This window comes from Podarcis muralis, chromosome 3 (genome assembly GCF_964188315.1).
Source record: "Podarcis muralis chromosome 3, rPodMur119.hap1.1, whole genome shotgun sequence".
NCBI lineage: Eukaryota > Metazoa > Chordata > Lepidosauria > Squamata > Lacertidae > Podarcis > Podarcis muralis.
In genome coordinates, this window is record NC_135657.1 from 96483279 (window position 1) to 96507370 (window position 24092).

General features: G+C 43.4%; 1 protein-coding gene and 1 long non-coding RNA gene across 2 annotated transcripts in view; both read left to right on the forward strand.

Annotated features, from left to right (window-relative positions):
* The window catches only part of SH3YL1 (SH3 and SYLF domain containing 1), a 28675-nt gene extending 23489 nt beyond the window's left edge, over positions 1–5186 (forward strand). Inside the window, exon 10 of the mRNA XM_028722414.2 lies at positions 4386–5186. Within this exon, the coding sequence (XP_028578247.2) occupies positions 4386–4582 (197 nt within the window). The 3' untranslated portion in view covers positions 4583–5186. The remainder of the gene's footprint in view (positions 1–4385) is intronic.
* LOC144327306 (uncharacterized) overlaps positions 1–24092 on the forward strand; it is a 390895-nt gene that overhangs the window by 304858 nt on the left and 61945 nt on the right. The gene's annotated exons all lie outside the window — the stretch shown is intronic.

Below are 24092 nucleotides of genomic sequence, written 5' to 3' on the forward strand. Positions count from 1 at the left end.
GAGGAAACAAATAATATTTAGTGTACAATGGAGGTTTTTTGGCAGTAATTAAAGGCTGAATTTTTTTATTAAAAAAAGTTAAGCCTTCTCCATCCAATAGCACCCCAGGCTTGAGGCAAGGAACAAAGGCATATAATTCATTTTGCTTTTTGGAAAGAACTTGTAAGAAGAATCAATCTATACAAAATCCTGTTGTATTTAGTTTCTCCAGGCTATAATGGGCACATGGATTTTAAACAGGGCATGTCGTAGGAACAGAGAGAGCCTGGTTTTATAGGGCTAGCTTCTTAACCAAATGAATCGTGCTACCAAAGTTGAAAGCCACTGGGTCTCCTGATGTCAATCTGAAATGTGCCATTGAAAAGCAGACTCAGAGTAGGAGACTCGGATCAGATGCGTGGCAGAGCACACTGCCTTGACAAATGGTGCAAAAAACATCTGTCTCCCCTAATGTCTTCGTTTTCTTCCTCTGCCTTTTTGAGAAACAATCCTAATTTTAGTTTCAAAACTTGATTCCATACCTTGGTATCTAAGAGAGTGGTGGATAATTAACTGCCCGTAAGCAAACTTTTGCAATCTGGGAGAGTTGGTCTAATAGCCCCTTGTTGCAGGCTATTATTGTGGAGCGAATATCCTGTGGGAGACGATCTGAGCATTATATTACCACCCCTACAACCTCTCCCCCCAGCCCTCTGACGGAGGGGGAAGCGTGATTAGAGATTATGACAGATCGGTTATGGCAGACGCTGTAAGACTTTCCCAGTACAGACAGCAATAAAAAAATGATACTTTTGTATATGAATTGGATTAATAGCCATGGAGTTGCCAGGTCACCGTTGCTGGCCATTTAAACCTCTCTCCCAACATCTGTTTCGTAAGAGGGTAAAGGGAGAGAAATGTGGTCTTTGACAAAGCTTATGTTTTGGGTTTACTATAGGTCACTTCTCAACGTAAGCAGGCTTTATCAGCGTTTGTTGTAGTGTGGCGTGTGGCGCAGGAAAATGTCTGTGGCATGCATAGGAGCCTCAGAACACCGTTTTCCCTAAATAATGTTGCATTGCTTGAAACAGAGGCAAAGTGTTCTTACCAAAGCTGGATGAGTAATAATGGATAGAGAAAGGGCACCTCTCACTTCTAGTTCTTGACTCTCACAATCATTTCTTAGTAAATAAATGCATGAAGATGTGTTAAACTGAGCCAACCCATTGTGCAGAGCAAGCCACAAAAATTTAGGCATGTCTCCTTAATAGAATCTGCGGAATGGGTAAATGGCAATGTTGGTGCTTTGAGCCTCTCCCTTAATAATAGATGCCTTTCCCCCCAAACTAGTTAGTGCAAATTTTGCTTCTTTCGCAACCGTACCCCTTCTCTGCAATGCTTCTCCGTAAGTCATGTGCAATCTTGCCCTACTGCAGCGCTGCATTAAAAGAGTAATCTACAAGAGTGTAAGGGTAAAGGTACCCCTGACCGTTAGGTCCAGTCGCAGACGACTCTGGGGTTGCGGCGCTCATATCGCTCTATAGGTCGAGGGAGCCGGCGTTTGTCCGCAGACAGCTTCCAGGTCATGTGGCCAGCATGACTAAGCCACTTCTGGCGAAACCAAAGCAGCGCACAGAAACGCCGTTTACCTTCCCACTGGAGTGGTACCTATTTATCTACTTGCATTTTGAGGTGCTTTCAAACTGTTAGGTGGGCAGGAGCTGGGACTGAACAACGGGAGCTCACCCCGTCACGGGGATTCGAACCGCTGACCTTCCGATCGGCAAGCCCTAGGCTCTGTGGTTTAGACCACAGCGCCACCCGCAACGGGCAAGCAAATGATGGTGTACGCGTCTTTCTCAGGAAACAGTGGGCTTTTAAAGCTCTGGGTAGCTCTCTGTTTTGTAAGTGCAGGGCTCTCTTAGAATTCAGCAGTAGTTGCAAAAATCTGGTAACTATCTCCACCCTTGATGGAAGTGAAGTAAAATATGAAAACTCTCCCCTATGTTGTTTCATGAAGGGGTGTCCATGAATACCTGTGGGATAGTACAGCTGGCTCCCCCTTCTCACACACTTGCACATACATGGATGCAAGGAAGCCTGTGTGCCTGCACACAAACGCACCACACAGTTTCCCCAGCTCCGCCCCTGTGTGTCTAACGGGCACGGTTGAGAACCTGCACAGTCATGGTTCCTGGTTTCATGGGAAATTCTCTCTCTGCCTTAGCTCCCACTGCATGAGGAACATGAACTCAGATGATGCCCCCCCCCCCTTCTCAACAGCTTTAATGCTCACATTGGTGTGGTTGCCTCTGGTTGGCCACTGTGAAAAGAGAGTGCTGGACCTTGGCATCATTCAGCAGGGCTTTTTTGTATGGATCCAAGCCCAGAAATTGGATTTTTCCACAAAGTGCCCAAGGCAGCAAACAGAGCAACAGTCATTTATGATTGCCACATAACACAGCAAGCTGATCTGCTGAGCTTCCCGCTCCTACAAAACTAAGCTACAAGTGTCTTAATGTTGAATGGATTAGCCATTCTTGAGCAAGCACCTTGGCCAGTTTCCCAAGATAAAAATTTGCTAGATGTGTTGAAGGCCTTCCCACCCACCCCTCCCAGCTCACAAGAACTTTCTCAGTAGCAAACATCTTCCTCCATTCTACATGGATATAGCATAACAAAAACACAAGACAAGATTATCATCAAATGTTTGGTCTACGAGTTTGCTATTAACAGATGAACAGGGCTCAATAGCGTTTTCGTCATTTGAATGTAGCACTGTAGCACCATCTTGTGTAGATTGAGCATTTTTTTAATCTTTTTGAAATACAGATGCAATGTAACAACTTACGTAACAACTACATGGCCTTGTTTCCCACAAACCTTCCTTAAAATACTCTAAAGGCAAACAAATCGTTGTTGTGTATTTTCAAAAGGCTGGAATGCTGCCAAAGAGCTGTCCAGAGATGCTGCTTTTGCAAACCAAGCCACTTAATTTTTTAAAAAAGAAATTAATTTCCTAAATATAAACAGATGCCACACACAACCAGCTATAGGTTTACCAACTCTAGTTTGTAATTGAAGGTGCACAATTCTTTGGCTAATTTGCCCTGTAAGTTTGCAGTATTTTATTTAGTTTTTGCCTTCACTCTGGCTTCCTCAACTGTAAGGTAAAGCGTGTGTAAGCTCTCGTATGAGCAAAATGGGTTAAATATCTTCTCTCCTGCAAGCTGTGAAGAAAACCTCGCAGCTTACTTGCACACCAATTAAAAAATATTTTGGTTATGCTTGAGCTGGTAGATAGCTCAGATCTAAGTTCCTGCAGGACTTTAAATTTCAACTTTTTAGTGCTTCAATGTGGGGTTTTTTTGTTTTTGTTTACAGTGATACCTCAGGTTAAGTACTTAATTCGTTCCGGAGGTCCGTTCTTAACCGGAAACTGTTCTTAACCTGAAGCACCACTTTAGCTAATGGGGCCTCCTGCTGCTGCCGCACTGCCAGAGCACAATTTCTGTTCTCATCCTGAAGCAAAGTTCTTAACCTGAACCACTGTTTCTGGGTTAGCGGAGTCTGTAACCTGAAGCGTATGTAACCTGAAGCATATGTAACCTGAGGTACCACTGTACTGTTTAGCCCCTTTTGCCTGCAACACAAGTAGGAACTGCCCAAACCATTCAACGCCAACATTTTAAGATGTTGAGTCTGCCAATAGGAAGTATCTTTAATATTTTGTGCACAGGAAGTATTTTGATAGTCAAATGTTGCTAGATCTTGAGAATGCAAGAAGAGCCTTATAATGTTGGTTCAGACCAAAGGTCCACCTTGCCCAGATGTAGCCAGCCAAATACAAGAAGGGAATGAAGAAAATGGGCCTCCCTCCTTTTGTAGTTGTTGTTTAGATAGCAAGTTATGGATTGGTTGCCTATCGCATTCCATGGCCTCTGAACACTTTATCTCTCTCCATCTCTGTAAACTGTATCTGTGTCTTATGCAATATGTATCGGAATTTTACGAAACTCAACAGATCTTGGATGTGTACCTCTAACCAACGTAGTAAGATCTGTGTAGACCTTCCCCCATATCTTACTCTGTGCCACATTCCCCTTTTCTCCCTCCCCTCAATTGCTCCAATCTCCAACATATTATACATGCTGAGTAGACCATCCTTTGTACAATGAAGTTGGACCAGAAGGCTTGGAGTAGAATCGTGCATGAAAACACTTGACTTCCTGTTTAACTCGTAACAGGATTTGGTCTTGAAGTGGTTTGGGGTGATTTATGTTGTACTTTGTGGCAGCTCACTTGTTGTCAAGGCAAGCTGGACTTCAGCACTCTGTGAAATTTATCGTTCAAGATGAAACCCAGGTCCTGAACTGTTGTCTTCTTCTACTTCTTCTGTTTCTTAGGAAACTCAAAGGCCACCAGTCCTACATTCGTTACAGCGCTATATCCGTTTGAAGGACAGCAGCCAGGTGACTTGACTTTCAACGCGGGCGATAGGATCAAGATCACGACGAAAACAGATTCACAGTTTGATTGGTGGGAAGGAAGTTTGCAAGGCAGGACTGGCATTTTCCCTGCTAATTATGTGACCATGAATTAAAGCACATTCAGGCGGCCTTGCCCTTTTTGTCTTAACTACTTGCTCTTAAGTATGCAACAAAAAATTATTAATTACAAATATTTGGCTTGATCCAGTTGCGTGTTGGCCAAAGCAGAGAAATGCCATAGGGAGCCCTGTTTACCTGTCCTTGCCCTTCCCCTCCCAGGTGTACATGCAGATATTGCAGAGAATGAGAGAATTGCGTGTGCCATCTCTGTTGCCCATTGATGCACCTTGGAAGGGCTAGGCTGTGGATAAGGGAGGTGCACATGGGCTTCTCATTCCTTTCAGTGCTTCCCTGTCCTGCCTTACACTCTGGTTCCGTTGAGCCTTATTCAGCTCCTCCTTGTGAGCGGGCGCGTGCCTTCTTTCTGCGGGATCAAGCCCTATATTTTTTACAGATTTTGTTTTTAATTTAATATTTTCAGAAAAATTGTGTTTTAATATTTTTTTTGTAACTTATTTGTAAATGGGTGAAATCATGGAGCCTAATCGCAACGAGCTGCATCAGGGATGCTAGATTGAATGTTGTGTGCTTTGTATTTAACACTTGTCATTAATAATGTAGAATAAAATCTTTAAATAAAAATCTTGCCAATTGGAATTCTTCGGCATTCTGTTAAAACCAACATGCATTTACATTGTGTGCAACGTTTACAAAGCCATGCCATGTTTTGAATTTGTCTTCTGGCTGTTTCACCATCACCACCCTTGTCTGTGACTTGCTCCAGGAGAGTCATGGTGAATAAAAGAGAGAGAGAGGGCAGGGTTTTTTTGTCATGTGTGATGACTTAGCCCTGAAGTTAGCAGTTCCTTGGCAAACTAAGTATTTAGGCTACTCACTTTCATGAGCATAAGTGGCTCCTTGGATTCCAGAGGTTTGACGTCCCACTGGAAGTCTGCTTGCTCCTCTACGTAAACAGGGTAAAAATTGGGTAGCTTTTGTTTCATATTCTTCAAACACAATGAAATGAAAGAGTAAATCATGAAAAGTTTGTGTTGTGAAGTCTCTGATTTGGAAATGGCTTCAACTGCAGCCTAGCCTTGGGGCAAATATTTTGGCAAATGTTAGGGTTTCTAGAGAAGGTAAGTTATTGACTTACAGTGGTACCTTGGGTTACATACGCTTCAGGTTACATATGCTTCAGGTTACAGACTCCACTAACCCAGAAATAGTGCTTCAGGTTAAGAACTTTGCTTCAGGATGAGAACAGAAATCGTGCTCCGGTGGCGCGGCAGCAGCAGGAGGCCCCATTAGCTAAAGTGGTCTTCAGGTTAAGAACAGTTTCAGGTTAAGTACGGACCTCCGGAACGAATTAAGTACTTAGCCCGAGGTACCACTGTATTAAAAATACAATAATAGAAAGCAGTGTTTTAAAGTGGGGCAGTACAAGAACATACATCATTTTTCCTTGGCCAGTTATGCTTGTGTCATCTATCATTGCTATGGTAAGTGGTACAGTTTTGAAATTTTGGTCAGCAAGTCCATCCAGAATTAGAACTTTTTCTTGCTTGTTTCAGAATGGTCTCCCTTTAAAATGCTAAATGCATGTGCTTCATTGGTTGTTGTTGGTTTTTTTTAAAAAAACAAAACCTGAATGAAATATAGTCCCATTATACACACACACACACACACACACACACACACACACACAATTCTCGTGTTACATGTAGACTGATTTCTTTAGCACATCCTTTGTGCATTGGTTCACCTAATCTATTTCCCTCATACTTGATTTCTAAAACAAACTCCCGCGTTGCGTTACAAAATGCAAGCCATCATTTTTTAACTCTTAATTGGTTGCTTGTCATCCATCAGGCTCTGACAAACAGACCTAGAAAAGCTTGACAAAAGTTCTGCGGGTCACTTACTTAAGTGTTGCGGGTCATTTACTTTGTATATGTGTGTTTAATTGACTTCAAATCTGGGCCATCAAATATCCATGTATTACATACAACAAGAAGAGTTTGCCTTGGGCTATAAACAGGATGCCATGGATCCACTAACCTTAAGGGACCTTTCTGAAGGCTTTTTTGTTGGCTTCATTAGGCCTTGGACTAACGTCCAAAAAAGTGTCTCCGTGCGTCCAAAGCAATGGATGGTGTTTCCATTTGCTTTAGTAGTAACAGGATCTTTCTCATCAGATATCCCCATGTAACTGACCCCCTTGTCAAGTTTAGCTTGGTTTTTAAATTTCTCATGCTCGGAACACCTAATCCTTGCCAGCACATGTTAGCTCCATAACCCAAGTTTCATTTCCTAGCGTTTTGTATCCCTGAAGTAACCGTTTGCATTCTGTTCAGCTGGTGACTTTTAGCTTTCAAGTTAGAAGTCACCATTTTGTCTGTGCCAGTAGCCTGTCAGGGCTACAAATATTGCCCTTCTGTACGTCGTTAAGATAAGGCCTAAGGTTTTTTAGTTTTGAATGACAGATATGTCATACTCTTTCCCAGTGCTTTTTTTTTTCTTCTGGAAAAAGGAGGGGGAACTCACCACGAAGTTGGTTAGTTAATTGATTGCTGGCCCAGTCACAGTGCCATCCCACTTCCCTGGACGGTGGCTAAATGTAAGATGTGCTTAATAAACTCAAGCAGACAATGATATGAATTAGAAAGGGCCACAACTTTATTGATTATATATATATATATATAGGGTGGCTCAGGCACTTGGTGTATATAATAATAATAATAATAATAATAATAATAATAATAATAAATTAATAATTTATTATTTATACCCCGCCCATCTGGCTGGGTTTCCCCAGCCACTCTGGGCGGCTTCCAACAAAACACTAAAATACAATAATCTATTAAACATTAAAAGCTTCCCTAAACAGGGCTGCCTTTAGATGTCTTCTAAAAGTTTGGTAGTTATTTTTCTCTTTGACATCTGGTGGGAGGGCGTTCCACAGGGTGGGTGCCACTACCGAGAAGGCCCTCTGCCTGGTTCCCTGTAACTATATCTGTTCCAGCACACACACACACACACACACACACACACACACACACACACAGACAAAAACCCAAATTATTTGATTTTTAAAAATGCAAGAGAACTCAGTTCCCCTGAGTTCCTGCTAAAAACAACAACCCTGCTCTTTGCCCCCCCAAAAAAATGTATTCCCCCTTCCTTCCTTCCTTCCTTCCTCTGTCCCATACTCTAGCCAAAGTGAAGCACCGTTAAATCCCACTGATTTCCATTTTTATTTTATTTATTACATTTGCATTTGTATCCTACTTCTCCAAGGAGCACAAGGTTGCATACATGCTTCTCTCCACAAATTTATCCTCACTTGTCCCGTTTTATGCTTGCATAAAATCCTGAGAGGGTAGGCTAGGCTCAGAAATAATGACTGGCCCAAGGTTACCAAAGGAGCTTCATGACAACATACCATATTTTTCGCTCCATAAGACATACCTGACCATAAGGCGCACCTACTTTTTTTTTGGGGGGGGGGGAATTCAAGAAAAAAATATTATTTAAAGGGAGCACTGAGCAGAGCTTGTATGCATCCCAGGCTCTGCCCAGCGCTTCCTTTCATGAGCCGCGTGGAGCGTGTGTGCACCACTTGCAGGCTTTTCCCCGAGGAGGGAGAAGGGCAGCCTGTCACTGACAGGCTGCCCTTCTCCCTCCTTGGGGAAAAGCCCACAAGAGCTACACACACACTCCACGCAGCTCTTTAAAGGGAGCATGGCTATTGGGGGCTTTTGCGGGAGGTGGGGGAAGTGAGAGAGCCTCGCTCTGTCCCTTCCCCCACCTCCCGCAAAAGCAAGGGATAGCCGCGTGAAGCCTTCGCAGGGCAGCGGGATGAAGGCTCCCCGCTGCCCTGTGGAGGCTTCGCTGGCTACCCCAGAGCTGCTCAGGAGCTTGTGGGGCTGGCGGGGGAAACCCGGGTTTCCCCCACCCCCAGCCCCAAAGAGCACACTGGCTCTCTTAATGAGGTCTGCGTTACCTGCTAACGTGTGCTTCGTTTTAGCTAGATTGTGCCTCTCGGGGTTTTAGTTCTTATACATTTTATCACATTGGAGCTTTGCTATAAGACGTGGGCATCTGGAAAGTTTATTCTCAAGTGTGTGCCTTCTTTTGTCGACCAAGGATTCTTTTCAGCAAGTGTTGTTATATAAATGACTGGTTGCTGCTTTTCAAAAGGCATTGTCCTTGATCTGCAGAAGCAGCGGCAGCAGTGAAGATAATATTTAAGTGAGCGGTGTGGTGTTTGAAGGGATAAACCATCCGTTGTTTTATCTGCAGGATTTTAAAATAGCACCAGTCCTCTGTAACAGAGTAAGAGAGTAGCATCATGGAATTGTAGAGTCGGAAGGGACTCTGAGGATCATCTGCAATGCAGGAATATACGGGGATCGAACCTGCAACCTTGTTATCAGCATCACGCTCTAACCAACCGAGCAATCCAGGCTAGAGAATCATAGGCTATTTGCTCACTTTTGGCCCTCTGTGGCACTGCTGCAGAATTCTGTTGCCTTGGAACACTTTTGCTTTAAGAAAAATAAATGCTAAGGGGTTAATAATCAGTTTTGAGCTTCAGCCGGTCTCATTCAAACTGCATGGTAAACCAAATTATGGAGTGCCAGGACTGCACTGACTCCCAAAGAGTTGCACACAAATTTGTTCTTCCACTTTCCTTTTGGTCCAGCACGGCAGCTGAGTCAAAGTATGGATTACTGTGGTGTGTGAACCAGGCTGCTATCTATGAAACCCCATAGGGATGCTTTGTTGTAACATGGATGGGTAAACAGGAAGTAGCCATTTCCATGCATGTGCTGGAATGACAGCATGCCTTGAGAGGAATATCTCTTTCACACCAATCCTTCCCTCCGCCCAACTGATGGCACATTCTGCTTGAGTACACCTTCTCCTTAACTGTGAAGTCCTTAATTTTTAGGTGAATCTGTGTTTATTAATGCTAGAGCTTCACCAGCCATGGAGATAGTGCAGCAAAGTGTCGTTCTAGTGCGTCAGTCTCTACCTGGAGGTTTCTGAGGATAAGCACACTGGGTTGGATCCGTACTAACAGCCCACTCATATTTTGTTGTTGTTTAGTCGTTTAGTCGTGTCCAACTCTTCGTGACCCCATGGACCAGAGCACGCCAGGCACTCCTGTCTTCCACTGCCTTCCGCAGTTTGGTCAAACTCATAGCTTCGAGAACACTGTCCAACCATCTTGTCCTCTGTCGTCCCCTTCTCCTTGTGCCCTCCATCTTTCCCAACATCAGGGTCTTTTCCAGGGAGTCTTCTCATGAGGTAGCCAAAGTATTGGAGCCTCAGCTTCAGGATCTGTCTTTCCAGTGAGCACTCAGGGCTGATTTTCTTAAGAATGGATAGGTTTGATCTTCTTGCAGACCATGGGACTCTCAAGAGTCTCCTCCAGCACCATAATTCAAAAGCATCAATTCTTTGGCGACCAGCCTTCTTTATGGTCCAGCTTCCACTTCCATACATCACTACTGGGAAAACCATAGCTTTTACTATACGGACCTTTGTTGGCAAGGTGATGTCTCTACTTTTTACTTTTCTACTCATATTTACTTAGAAGCTAATCCCACCTTGTTCCATGGGTACATTCCACAAAATGGCGCCCAAGTGGATACTTCCATAGCAGCAGATATGATTGCTCAGATTAAAGTGTGACTGACACAGTCTGGGTTCCGGCCCAGTCCGAGCCATTTTGCTGCTAGAAACAAAGAACAATTCTGCCTCCATTCCATGTACAAAAGCCACTCACATTGGCAACTGAGTCTGATTTAAATGCTGGCAATGGGACAGTGTCCTCCACAGCACCTGAGATCAGCAGTCTAGCTTGGGGAACTCAGGGTGAGCTATGTAGCTTTGCCCTCTTGCCACTCTTCCCCATCAACCATAAAGAGCTATATGAGCTATAGAGCACAACCAGCCATGTAGACAACGTGCTGGGGAAGACCTGCAGGTTTTATTTATTTGAAACAATTCTGACTTCTAGGATAAAATGGTTTATAAAGCAAAAATGGAGAGCACAGTAATTCAATATAAAGCAGCTTCAAAAGGAACATATAAGCTACCGTAAAATGAATCTGGAGTTCATCTTTGTACATTGCAGTCCATGCTGGTCCTAGGCTTAGTTCGGTAGAGACTCATGTAAGCACAAAATCTCCCTTTCCCTCTCTGTAAGATAAAGGTAAAGGGACCCCTGGCCATTAGGTCCAGTCATGGCCGACTCTGGGGTTGCGGTGCTCATCTTGCTTTATTGGCCGAGGGAGCCGGTGTACATGTGGCCAGCATGACTAAGCCACTTCTGGCGAACCAGAGCAGCGCACAGAAACGGCGTTTACTTCCTGCCAGAGTGGTACCTATTTATCTACTTGCACTTTGACGTGCTTTTGAACTGCTAGGTTGGCAGGAGCAGGGACCGAGCAACGGGAGCTCACCCCGTCGTGGGGATTCGAACTGCCAACCTTCTGATCAGCAAGTCCTAGGCTCTGTGGTTTAACCCACAGCGCCACCCGTGTCCCTTCCCTCTCTGTAGTCCAAAAGGGGCCAAACAGCACACCTGATCCCTGAAATAAGGACCAGCTAGTGCCCCTTGAATTAATACCAGCACAAACTACTTTCTCCCATCTTAAAAGCGACCCACAATCATCCACATGCTGTTCCACCAGCATTTCCATCCCTATTATGTAAAGAAAACCCAATTCCATTCATGGGCTCCCGGCCTTTTAAGTGAGCAAAATGTTTAATGTGAGCCTCAAGAGTGTGATATTAATAGCCTTTGCTTGACAACGTGACATATACACATTATTGATTACACTCCCGGCGCATTGCGCTAACTGAAACACAGCATTCAAGTAGCATGTGCGGGCAGGCCAGATGCGAAGCTGTAACACTATCTAAACAGAGTTGACTCTGAAAGTAAATAACCCAGCGGGTGGTCCTCAAAATTGTCAGCAGTCATTATTTCCTGCAACATAAACAGGGTTGTCAAACAGGATTCTTGTCACAATGCTGAAAATCTCATTCTTCACTCGAGACCTCTAGGCTGTTTCTTCTCAGGAAGAAGAGATCCGATCATTAAGAGAGGATGAAAGTCGCTTTCCACTCTTCTGCAGCATTCTTTCAACAGAAACCTGATTGCTGGGGGAAAAGAACGCCGGCGAGGGCAAGCAGGAATGGGGGGGGGGGGGGAGAGTGCATGGGCAGCAAAAGCCTAGCAAGTTACAAGCTGGTGATTTAATTTTAAAAAAACCACAATTCTAGTGGTTTATTTTCATCACCATTATCGAGAGGCAATGTCTTGGATCTAAGGCCTGTGCACAACACTCTGCATGTGTAAGGAAGGCTCAGATTTGTGGGTGGGTGGAGTCTTTCTGCATCATTTCATGTCCCCCACTGCACCTCAAATGCCACTTCTGGAAGCCGAAAACCTGGAAGTGTTCTGGTTTTTGAACATTTTTCAGAAGCTGAACGTCCAATGCAGCTGTCGGCTATTGTTTCCAGGATGCCTGCACCAATCAGAAGCTGCACCTTGGTTTTTGAAAGTCAAAGGGACTTAAGTTTGGTGCTTTTGTTTTTGCTATTTGTTTTGTGTTTTTGAGGCTTTTTCAGTTAATTTGTTTTTGTGACTTTGTAGATAAAAAGTCCCCCATCCAAACAATAACAATCATCAATGCAGGTAAGGAAAAAAAATTCATTTTTATCATCTACAGTACTGTCTTATTTATTTTATAGGACAGTACCTTGATTATTGGAACGCTTTGGTTTTGGAATGGACTTCCAGAACAGATTAATTTGAGAACCAAGGTACCATTGTACAATGAAATTGAACAGTCCCCACAAAAGGTCTAACAATAAAGATGCAAAAAGTTAATACCAATAACAACGGAAATTAAGCATCTCCAAAACTAAATCTTGACCCATCAAAAACGCCTCACCAATACCCCACCCCAAGAGTCCATAGGTATCCTAAGTAGCAGGTCCTGCAGGACTCACAGCAAAGATAGCTTCTGACCTCTTCAGCAGCCTCAGCTATTGTAGCTGGAGTCATTCAGGGCCCCAAAGCCCTCTCAGGCCAGGTAGAAAGTAGCCTGCAAGGCAAGAAGCAAGTCTTCCAGGACTCACAGCAAAGGTGGTCTCTTTTGAGCATCATAGCTCCTTTGTGGCATCTCTTCCATGCTGAAATATTTCTTGTTGTATATACTAAACATCTGATTCATTCAGTGGCCTCCTTCTTTTTGGAGTTGCATGGCATTGTCAGTGATTTGTTGACTTGTACAACTCTCTGGACAACTGTCAATGAGAGTTGAAAGCCTTTCTTTTTGGCCTCTTGTGACTCCCCCCCGCCCCATACACAGTTTCTGTGTACCTTTAAATCCAAACACGATGCCCAATTTAGGAGATGCAAAAGGGCAAGGAGTGTGCTGTGCAAAATGGGAGTCCCTGAAATGTCTTTACCTCATGACCGCAGGCCTCAATTTCACAGAAGATCACAGTCCCGGGACTACATTCCCACAAAAAAGAGAACTGCCGTTTCTTGAAAGCCCCAGCTGTCCAAAACACCCATCAGTCTCAAAGCAACCCCATGGCCCTGCCTTATTTTCATAATTAAATGCATGTTATTAAAAAGAAACAAGAACGTGGGAACGGAAAATGTTTCTTCAAGCAAAAGCGGTGGGAATCTTAAGTTGGGAAAAGAGCAAGGGGAAACTTTGGTGGAACAATGCTAAATCCTACAAAGGCCCAATTGTTTACATCTTGCGTTTTATTTATAGGGACACCAGTTGCGTGGGCACTTAGGTACCCTGTGCAAAAAGATAAAATAAAAATAAACAGATTTCCAAAATAAGAGACCTGCACGTCTACGGAGGTCAAGGCCCTAGGCCGGAAAATTCCCTAGGCCTTCTTGCTTAAGCCGAGCCAATAATGAATAGTTAACGAATGAATTTGATTTGTCATTAAGTCTATTTTGCAGATGGTCTAATGGATCAGCCATACTACCCCTCACATGTTCTCCTATTCTAAAAAGTACCTTGCACTTCCCTAGTTTGAAGGATTATGAATTCTATCCTCGCAAGAACAGCACTGGATTGGTTGTAACAGCAAAGCAATGTATGTATAGCGTGGACCTACCCTGTTAATATTTGAATTAACCTATATTTTGTCTCTTCTCTTTCTTAAAAACTGCTTTATCGTCATTTCAATTGGTGTATTGTTTATGTGTCACATAGCAATAAGATTACTTGCTTGGGAGCTGGACCTGCTCTTTATTTTTATTTTTATTATTAATTTCATTTATAAGACACTTACTATCCAAAGGGTCTCAGTGGTTTGCAATGAACCAATATGTAATTGTGTAATCATACACACACAGCACAATAAACCATGTCAAATAAATTCACATAACAAAATACATAACAATACCCATATACATAAACATAATATAAAAAATAAATTAAATCAGAGCACTACATGGTAGTCTAATATAAAATTTCTCTATACATTGATTAAACCCCAGCACCCAGGAATCTAGGGAGAAGGAGGGCACCCAGAAATCCAGGGGAGTCAGCAGGGCACCCACAAATCCACAACAAATCGGGTCCTCCCTTAAAGAGGGCACATAATGCAGTGAGATCTGGACAACTGACACCCTGTCTTGTGGGTGGGTGCATTTGGTCATCCACAACACTGATTGGTAGGTCCCTCGAAGCTGGGTACAATCTGGCCAATGGGACACAGTCCAAACAGTTCGAGGGACCTATTTATGCCCATTCACGTGACCCAGAGCTTCTTCTTTTGGCACGTGCATTTGGAACACCCGCCCACCTCTCCCTACGTTTAGGGCTGGTGCGCTTGACCTTGCTATGCCGTTGTGTGTCGTCTGTCGTTGGGACAGTAGCACGGCAGGAATTTTCCCCACTTGGCTGATTGGTTGGTGCCATTTGGGTTTCGCCTGCCGCGTAGCAAATCGTCCCAACTTGTAAGGTTGTAGATAAGCTCTGGTTCAGGTGATAGGGATGGGAGAACGCTCTTGCCATCCCTTAGTGAAGGGTATTCCATTAAAGGAATCCAGGGACTCGATGGTTTGGTCAACCCCTAAGAGGGGGTTGTGCCCATGCCTGAGTCCGGGGGGCATTTGGGTGGCGGAGATAGCCTGTTCCCAGCTTTCCACTTATCCAGGTGCTCACCCTAGGCTGACCTATGCTGGTGCCTCAGGTCAGCACTACCTGCAACGGTGCAGGGAGCTAGTCAAACCAGAGCCTATGCAACCAGTCACTTTCTGTAATCAATAAAGTTGTGGCCTAAATTCTGCCAAAAACCAAACCAAAAATTTGAGTCAAGTGTGAATTTATTTAGGGGGGAGGTTTCTGGGTCTGAACATGCAATATATTAATTTCTTCAGAGTGCTTTCTTCTTCTTCTTCTTTTGTTCTGCAGCAATCTCAAACTTTTGGATACCCCACCACCTTCTGTAGATGTTGAAATGTTCAGAAACGCCTTTTGCAAAAACGGTTTTCTTTGGAAAAGCAGCGCTGGTATCCTCGGTCTCTGTGGCAATTCATTAATTTAGCCTATTGCATATTTGGGAAGCTGCAGTCAGCCAGCACCAACCCAAAGTCTGACAACTGCAGCTCAGGAGTGCCAAGAACTCTTTGTACAGCCAGCTGCTCCAGTTTAACTTCTGTAGCCATCTCTTCTGCTAGCTAAAGGAAAGGGAAAGATGCCTTTTTACAGTGTGACAGAACAAGAACCAGTACCAGCACTGTTTTGGACTCCATGCAGAATCTTGCATGATTTGTAGAGCTGTGCAGGCTCTTGTTGCAGGTAAAGATGGCTTTGCTAGCCTGACATCTGTAAGTGATCAATAGACGTTGCAAGTAGTCATTGCAACTATAAGGTAGTAAATGGTAAAAGGTAGACCACAGTCCACTGGAAACATATTTTAGTGAGGAACTGCACCAGATTTCCATGCTCTTCTAAAGTGTAGCATGCACATCACTGGATTTAGTTAGAAAATGGATTTCTTTGACTAATTCTATGGAAAACATAAGCCCAAGAAAAATATTCACAAACACAGCATCAGCCAGGGTAAAAGACTGCTTGTTTTTAGATTCCTGGGAAGTACTTGGTACTATATTACTTACAACCTTATGAGCATTTGGATAGTCCAATTTGCAATGTTGCCATTTCACATAATCCTAAAATAGCTCCAAGCACAGGAATTTATTTTCAAGCTGTCTTTTTGTTTCCTATTTATTCTTACTATTCTTCTCCATCCCACCCTCCTCACATCCCAGGCTTCCAGGAAACTTCATCCTGTTGAATATTATGCTGAATTCGGAAGGAAGTTCCATATTCCTCACATGGATTAGGTAACCTATTGCCCCTGTTAAAAAAAAAAAGGAAAGTCTTATCTAATTTTTTGCATGTTACAATATTGCAGGATGTGTTCAAGAAAAGGGCAAGACCTTCAGAATGAAATGAATTCCACTCTGGCTGGAGTTACAACAATATGTAACCTTTTAGCAGTGCTGTGAGAGCCTGTAGCAGGACCCTTCTGTACAGCGATCTGTCACTGGTGGGATTGCATGAGGGCATGGAACATTTTCCCTTGATAAAAGTGTACCAATTTGGCTCCATATCCTTTCTCACTAATAAAACAATTACGCCTGGCTTTGTTTATATCTACCGCAGCTCTATAGGAGAGCTCTGAGCTGCCCTATTAAAACTCCAAGAAAGTGTATTTGAAAGGGAGTTCTTGCAACTGCAACACATCTTGTTATGTACTGAGCTGAATCCTAGAACTATAGGATCTAGAATGCAGCAGTCTGATTGGTCCTCAGGAGCCACCCAATCCAGCTCCAGGTGGAAGTGAATCCGCGACCTGATTGGCCTGCAGGAGCCACCCAATCCAGCTCCAGGTGGAAGTGAATCAGCCACCTGATTGGCCTGCAGGAGCAGCCAATCAGGCTCCTGGATGAAGTGAATCCACAATCTGATTGGCCTACAGGAACAGCCTGGAATTGGCAATCACGTGGGGCCCATTGTGTAAATAATGTATATATAGCTAGACGTTTTGGGGTAAGTTTCATTCATTGCTACTACGAGCTGAATAAAGAGCATTAAAATCACACTCGACTCTGAGTATATTTCACATCTGAAGGGAACAAGCGACGGAAGTTGCCTTATGCTTTTCGTGACTTAGCAGCCATTCATACTGTTACACCTGACAAGCAGGTCTTAGGTGTTTTGCCACCGCCACCCCTTGTGTATCGAATACAGGGTTGAGTCCCACAGCTGAACTCGAAACATCTATCATGATGTTAAATCATGTGCAACCTTTTCCTCTCTAGGCTGAAACTCACCCCTCTTTGCTTCAGTAACCAACTGTGTAACGGATGTGGCATGATAGATGAAAAGGCCTTTTCAGCAGCTTCCATTGCAGTTGATGTAGATCTTAACTATAGAAGTGCAGGATGGTGCCTTATGCCGAGTCAAATCACTGGTCTATCAAGCTTCCTATTGTTAACACCGACCCCTAGCTATGCAGGGTTTGAGGCAGGTATCTTTCCCAGGTCTTGTACAGCTCTAGCTATTTTGGTACATCATCATAATCATTTATTACTTATACCCCGCCCATCTGGCTGGGTTTCCCCAGCCACTCTGGGCGGCTTCCAACATAAGATTAAAAAATGCATTAAAACATCAGTCATTAAAAACTTCCCTAAACAGGGCTGCCTTCAGATGTCTTCTAAACGTCAGATAGTTGTTTATTTTCTTGACATCTGATGGGAGGGCGTTCCACAGGGCGGGCGCTGCTACCAAAAAGGCCCTCTGCCTGGTTCCCTGTAACTTTGCTTCTCACAGTGAGGGAACCACCAGACGGACATTGTGGCAATTACAGCTTCAGGGTGACAGCAGTGCTCATCGGCTTGTAAAGTGGAATAGAGACCTTTCCTTCGGGGGCGGGGTGTACGTACACAGTGCTATTTTTCCAGAAAAATAGGTGTTGGAACTCACCATGAATGCCTCCCTTATTCACTTATAATGGCAATGGCGCCCACCTGAGAGGTGCCAGAACTGAGTTCCAGTAAGTTCCAGCTGAAAAAAAGCCATGTGTGTGTGTGTGTGCATGTGCTCAGCCTTAAAACTATATACTTCTCTTCTTCAAGTCAACTTTATAATTTACAACAGAGCAATAGAAGCTAGTGCTGTTGAAGTTAAAACATCTTTCCCTGCTTACATAGCCAACCTGTGTTTTCTGAATCTTGTAGATCAGCCTTGTGGCTACGATCCAGGCAGAAACTTGGCCTCCAGCTTCTTAACCCAGGAGAAGCTTTTTATTAAACTCGATAAAAATAGGCTTGAACGTTTGTAAGTTAACGCTGGAGGAATGCTATAAACAAATAAATAACAGGAGGCCGATGGAGTTTGTTTACACTACCCTAACTCAAATGGCCCAGTTTGTAGACACTTTTAGTCCATATTGGGTCTGCTTCTGTACCCATCTGGAAAAATATATCTATGTTTTCCAGGAGGTGTTCTGAAAAGAGCTATGACTGTAGATCAAAGACTCTTGTGGTGTTTAGAGACCCTGTAAGAGGACCAAGTTTTATTAAAACAGTATACTGGCAGAAATATGACCAGGGAAAACAGCAAGGCCAAGTCTCTCACAACAGAAGACCTCACACGCCACTGCCATGTAAATGGGAAAGATTTCTGAAATAGTGCACTGTGAAGATCATTAGAGCAAGACTAAATGTAATCGTATAATGTTTTGCTCTACCTGGTTCAATTTGCTCTACCTGGTTCAAGGATGGGAAAACTGTAGACTGTTGTTGGACTAATAATACCCATCTTCCACTGGTGGGGTTGGCTGGGGCAGATGGGAGCTGGAGTCTGATGGCAAGTGGAGGTTCACAGGTTGCCTATCCTGGATCTAGATTGGGAGATACATGGGTCAGATAATGTCTAGCTTGGTCCATAGAGTCAGCTGTCTCTTCCCCACCCCTAATTACAGACAACCTGGAAGGAAAACACAGAGCAAGGTATTTACGAAATCAATAGCTACATCAGGCAAACAGCTTCACTGATAGCCGAGTGCTGGAGACCATTGCTCTGTGACAGAATACAAGCATTTTCTCTTTCAGAAGATGTCAAATCTGTGACTTATGAGTGGGAAGGTTGGAATGGAAAACCATTGGAAAAGAGTTGTAAACAGAACAGCAGGAAGCTAAACAAAAGATGGAGATGTTTTATGTTTCAAGTTTTGCTTTAGAAGCAGGGCAAATTGTGCATCTTTCTCTCTCTTTTACTGGTAATGGGCTCAATATGAACTACAGTAGAACCTCGGTTTTCGAACGTAATCTGTTCTGGAAGACCGTTCGACTTCCGAAATGTTCGAAAACCGAGGATCAATGGGCAGTTGGCAAAATTGATTGAAAAAATGGAGAAACGCGCCAAGGTGCGTTTGAAAACAGAAGCAATTACTTCCAGGTTTCCGGCGTTTGGGTTCCGAATCGTTTGGGTTCTGAGACGCTCTGTATATCTGATTATTAGACATATTCTTCTAACAAAAATATGGCATTGGGGAAAAGGGGGGAGGCTGTATGTTTTCTGTGTCTCTTCTAATTCCTGGATCCATTAAGGGTTAATATCTAATGGAGGATCCCATTGTGGAATTAGCAAAGCACGAACGATAATGGCCCCCAAGTATGGATCCTCTGTATAAGAGAGGAAGTTGCTCTGTGCAACTGAGGTCCAATGGTTGGACTCCCTATCTTACCTCACTGGTAGTGAGGACAAAAGCCAGAGAGATGTGTGAGGGAGAGCTGGGCTAGAAACAGGCAGAAGTCCAAGACCAGTACCTTCAGGGGTGTTAATACTGGGCTGGAGCTTGAAGCAATGGTGGCAGTGGGAGCATGTCTGGCTGTTCAGTTGCGAAGGCAGGTTTGCAGCACAGTTGAAAGACAAGACTGTGAAGCCTCTTTTTTAAATGAAGGGAGTCCAGCTTAAATCTAGAAGCCTGACTCCACTTGCACAAGTTTGCACGCACATCCTTGTATACGGCATTGCACACCCACACGCAGAACAGCATTTGTGGCACATGAGCAGCACATGTTGTATTTGTGGTCTTCTGAAGAACAACTGGACTAGAATCATTTTCAGATGTTTTTAATAGTTACCCTGTGTGTGTTTGCCACCCTGGACTCCTTTGCGAGGAACAGCAGGATATAAATTTAATTCATTGATTAATTAATCAATCAGAGTTCAGCCACTGTGGATCCTTTCCCCCTTCCACAGGAAATTAGGAGTTCTCTTATTATTCCTAACCTTATACCTCGCTTGCTTCTCAACCACCTAGAAAGGCTAACTTGCCATTTGTAGAGACAAAACACATCTGACATTCCATAGATAATAGTTTTGACCTCAACTTCAAACCTTTGGATGCAGTGAGGAAAATACGCAATATGGTCCCTAGATGTCACTAAACACCATGTCTGGCTTCAACATGGACTTATTGCAGTTTGCCTTCAAACAGCACTCATTTCTTCCCTACTGGTCTGAAAAATCTGTGCTCGTTTCCTTCTAATATATACTGCTTACTAGATATAAGAGCACATTCTAAAACTCCAATACTGATTTCTCAGGAGATCATACAACAGCCTGGTACCGAACAGGTAGTTCAGGCAGAGTGTGGTACCCGAAGCCATGTGAAAGCAAAGATGTAACATGCTCTTTAGAAACAGGCTAGCAACCAATGAAATCCTTAGTAATAATAGGGTCTAGGGGAGCATTGTCCAGGGTGGGGAAGATGCTCATTTTATTTGCACAGAAGGCTGGCATGAATCCCAAAACCATTCCAGAAACCTAATCTTCAAAGTGAGCACCTTTAAGCCGTCTGGATAACACTTTAAAACAAAACACACAGGCACTACAAAGCAGTATATTTCCCTACCACAGTCATGTTTAAAGTTACAGTATGAGACTTATTTATGTCTCCTCAGAAGGAAGCCCATTGCATCAATAGGGCTTATTTTCTGGTAAGTCTGGACAGTATATGATAAAAAGGTAAAGGATCCTTGGACGGTGAAGTCCAGTCAAAGGCGACTCATCTCCGCTTTCAGGCCAAGGGAGCCAGCGTTTGTCCACAGACAGCTTTCTGGGTTATGTGGGCAGCATGACTAAAGTGCTTTGGGTGCAACGGGACACTGTGACGAGTGCAAGAGTGCACGGAATTGCCATTTACCTTTCCTCTGCAGCGGTACCTATTTATTGACTTGCACTGGCATGCTTTCAAACTGCTAGGTTGGCAGGAGCTGGGACAGAGCAAAGGGAGCTCACCCCGTTGTGTGGATTTGAACTGCCGACCTGCTGATCTGAAAGCCCAAGAAGCTCAGTGGTTTAGACCACAGCGCCACCCACTCCCTTACAGTATATGAACTCAACACTGTTGCTGTTGTTGTTAATTTGCTTGATTCCACACCTGTCTTAATCACAAGGCTTCCATGTCCACCACTGGGAGTTACAGCCACCAGTTGGAGACAAAGGGTGTAAAAGATTATGTGAGTACCGTAATCTTGTCTGTTAAGTAGATTTTTCCAGAGCTACTTTTGAATATATTTTAGTCCTCTGATGCAGGGCCTAATATTTTATCGTTTTATTTTTAAAGGCCTCTCAGAATCGTCCTCGTATTTTATTATGTCTTTTATCACAAACTAAGCTTTCCCCCCTGAAAGTGAAGTTTAATTCTATGGCAACGGACGCTCCAAGTACTTTGAAACGCTGTTGTATAAATCCACATGGCCAGCTGCGCCATGAAAGCAATCTTCTTGGCAGGAAAAATGTTCTGGAGATGCCACATACTGCTTTGGCCTGACGGCTGTTTGCCTTGTTTTTCAAAACATAATCAAAAATCTCCGGAATGTTAGCGGCGCTTCCCTCCGGAGAGATGACCGTGGTAGGATTTCAAATAAGCAACAAATCTCAAATGTTTTGTTTCCCTAGAAAGCACAGTATGTCACCCCTGCTCCCCCTTGCAAAACAACAACAACAACAACCCTTAGAAAGGATTTGTAAGTAGTTTGCTGTAGATTTTGAAATGAAGAGTTTCAAAATAAAAAGTGCAAGTGATTAGATGCAGGGCAAGGTCACCTTGAAACCTGTTCTGTGGGGAATTGTGTCATACCTGAAAGTACACTCATTTCACTCCAGATTTGGGCCAGAACTACACGTTGAACAGGAGAGATAAAGGGCTGTTGACAGCAGCCTACATATGTTAAATGCAGGCCACTATTATAGAGGAGGGGGGCAAAGACTGAAAGTGCAGTCTGAGCAAGGCTGAGTTGGAAGAGAGAGCTATGGGACCCTCCCTTCCTGCAATTGCTGTCCCCTTCCACAAGTGGTGCACCAAAACTGCATTTCCACAGTAGCAACAAGAGTATATCTTAGAAAAGGGTGGGATGATGATGATGATAGATATAGATGATACAGTGGTGCCTCGCAAGACGAAAAGAATCCGTTCCGCGATTCTCTTCATCTAGCGGTTTTTTGGTCTTGCGAAGAAACCCCATTAGCGGCTAAGCGGATTAGCGCTATTAGCGATTTAGCGGCTTAGCGGCTATTAAAGGCTTAGCGGCTAAGCTGTTAAAAGGCTATTAACGGCTTAGCGGCTTTGAAAAAGGGGGGGAAAGCGGGGGGGGGGAATGGCGAGACTCGCAAGACATTTTCGTCTTGCAAAGCAAGCCCATAGGGAAATTCGTCTTGCGAAGCGCCTCCGAAACGGAAAACCCTTTCGTCTAGCGGGTTTTCCGTCTTGCGAGGCATTCGTCTTGCGGGGCACCACTGTATAGATATAGATATAGATATAGATATAGATATAGATATAGATATAGATATAGATATAGATATAGATATAGATATAGATATAGATATGGATATGGATACAGATATGGATACAGATATAGATGATATAGAGATAGAGATGATAGAGATAGAGATAGAGATAGATAGAGATAGAGATAGAGATAGAGATAGATAGAGATAGAGATAGAGATAGAGATAGAGATAGAGATAGAGATAGAGATAGAGATAGAGATAGAGATAGAGATAGATACAGATACAGATACAGATACAGATATAGATAGATATAGATAGATATACAGACGTGCTTAAAAACAGTTAAGTGTCACTAACAGTGCAATCTTACTAATTTATATTATTTGTATGCCAGCCCTTTAACATAAAAGTTTTCTCCAACCAAGCAGCATGCACAAAAAATGCATACATTATGGGTAAATGCACAAAAAGCATGTGTAAGTGAAAATAACATACAAAAATATATTATATATGGGGAACCTGCTTGCCAAAAATGCGGATGTTCTTCAAAACTGCATACAGAAATATGATTATTAGGAAATATTCTTCCTTTAAAAAACAACATTTATTCAAAAGTTAAAATACAGTTACAAGACAATACATTTTCAATCAACATATCCTCTCCACAGACACCTCTGTGATGATGGTGGTATTAAAATATCCTGTTCTTCTTCAATAAAACAGAAAAAAGGAATATTCATCCTAAAATCCTGGTGACTTTTCAAGAGGATTTTCTGCGGGGGAGGGGGTCACAAATTGCTGCGGAAACAGAGTACTGAAGTGAAGGTTGGAAAAATGAGAAACTTAGAGAAACGAAATTGTGAGATTCATCCATCTCTAGGAACTACTTGAGGGACGCAAGTGGCTCTGTTATCTAAACCACTGAGTCTCTTGGGCTTGCCGATCAGAAGGTCGGCGGTTCAAATCCCTGCGACGGGGTGAGCTCCTGTTGCTTGGTCCCAGCTCCTGCCAGCCTAGCAGTTTGAAAGCATGCCAAAAAGTGCAAGTAGATAAATAGGTACCACTCCGGCGGGAAGGTAAACGGCGTTTCCATGCACTGCTCTGGTTTCGGTGTTCCGTTGCGCCTGAAGTGGCTTAGTCATGCTGGCCACATGACTCAGAAAAAACTGTCTGTGGAGCGGACAAATGCCGGCTCCCTCGGCCTGTAAAGCGAGATGAGCGCCACAACCCCAGAGTCATCTGCGACTGTCAGGGGTCCGTTACCTTTTTTAAAGGCGCTACTGAGAGACTTATCCTGTAGAAAGCAGAGCATGCAAATAGCAGGGCTTTCTCTGACAGGAATTTAAGGCACCTTACAGCTAAAACAGAAACACCTAAAAGCACAGGGGTGGTGGAAAAGCCATTATTAAAAAAAATATAGTAAAACTAAACCCTTTAAATAATTCAAACAAATACCTGTTTGCGACCCAGCCTCTTAAACACATTTGTGTTTGCTCTTTCTTCAATAGGAGAATTTAAAAAACCACAGCTTTATTATATTGTTTTCAGCATGATGTGAAATTATTGCCGCCTTACTGTGGGCCTCCAGCTACATAGCTGTTAATCTGAAGATGTACCAATTGTAGTGGAATGTTGCCCAAAACATAAAGAAGCAGAGGATTCAGCAGCACTGGGAGATCATGAAATA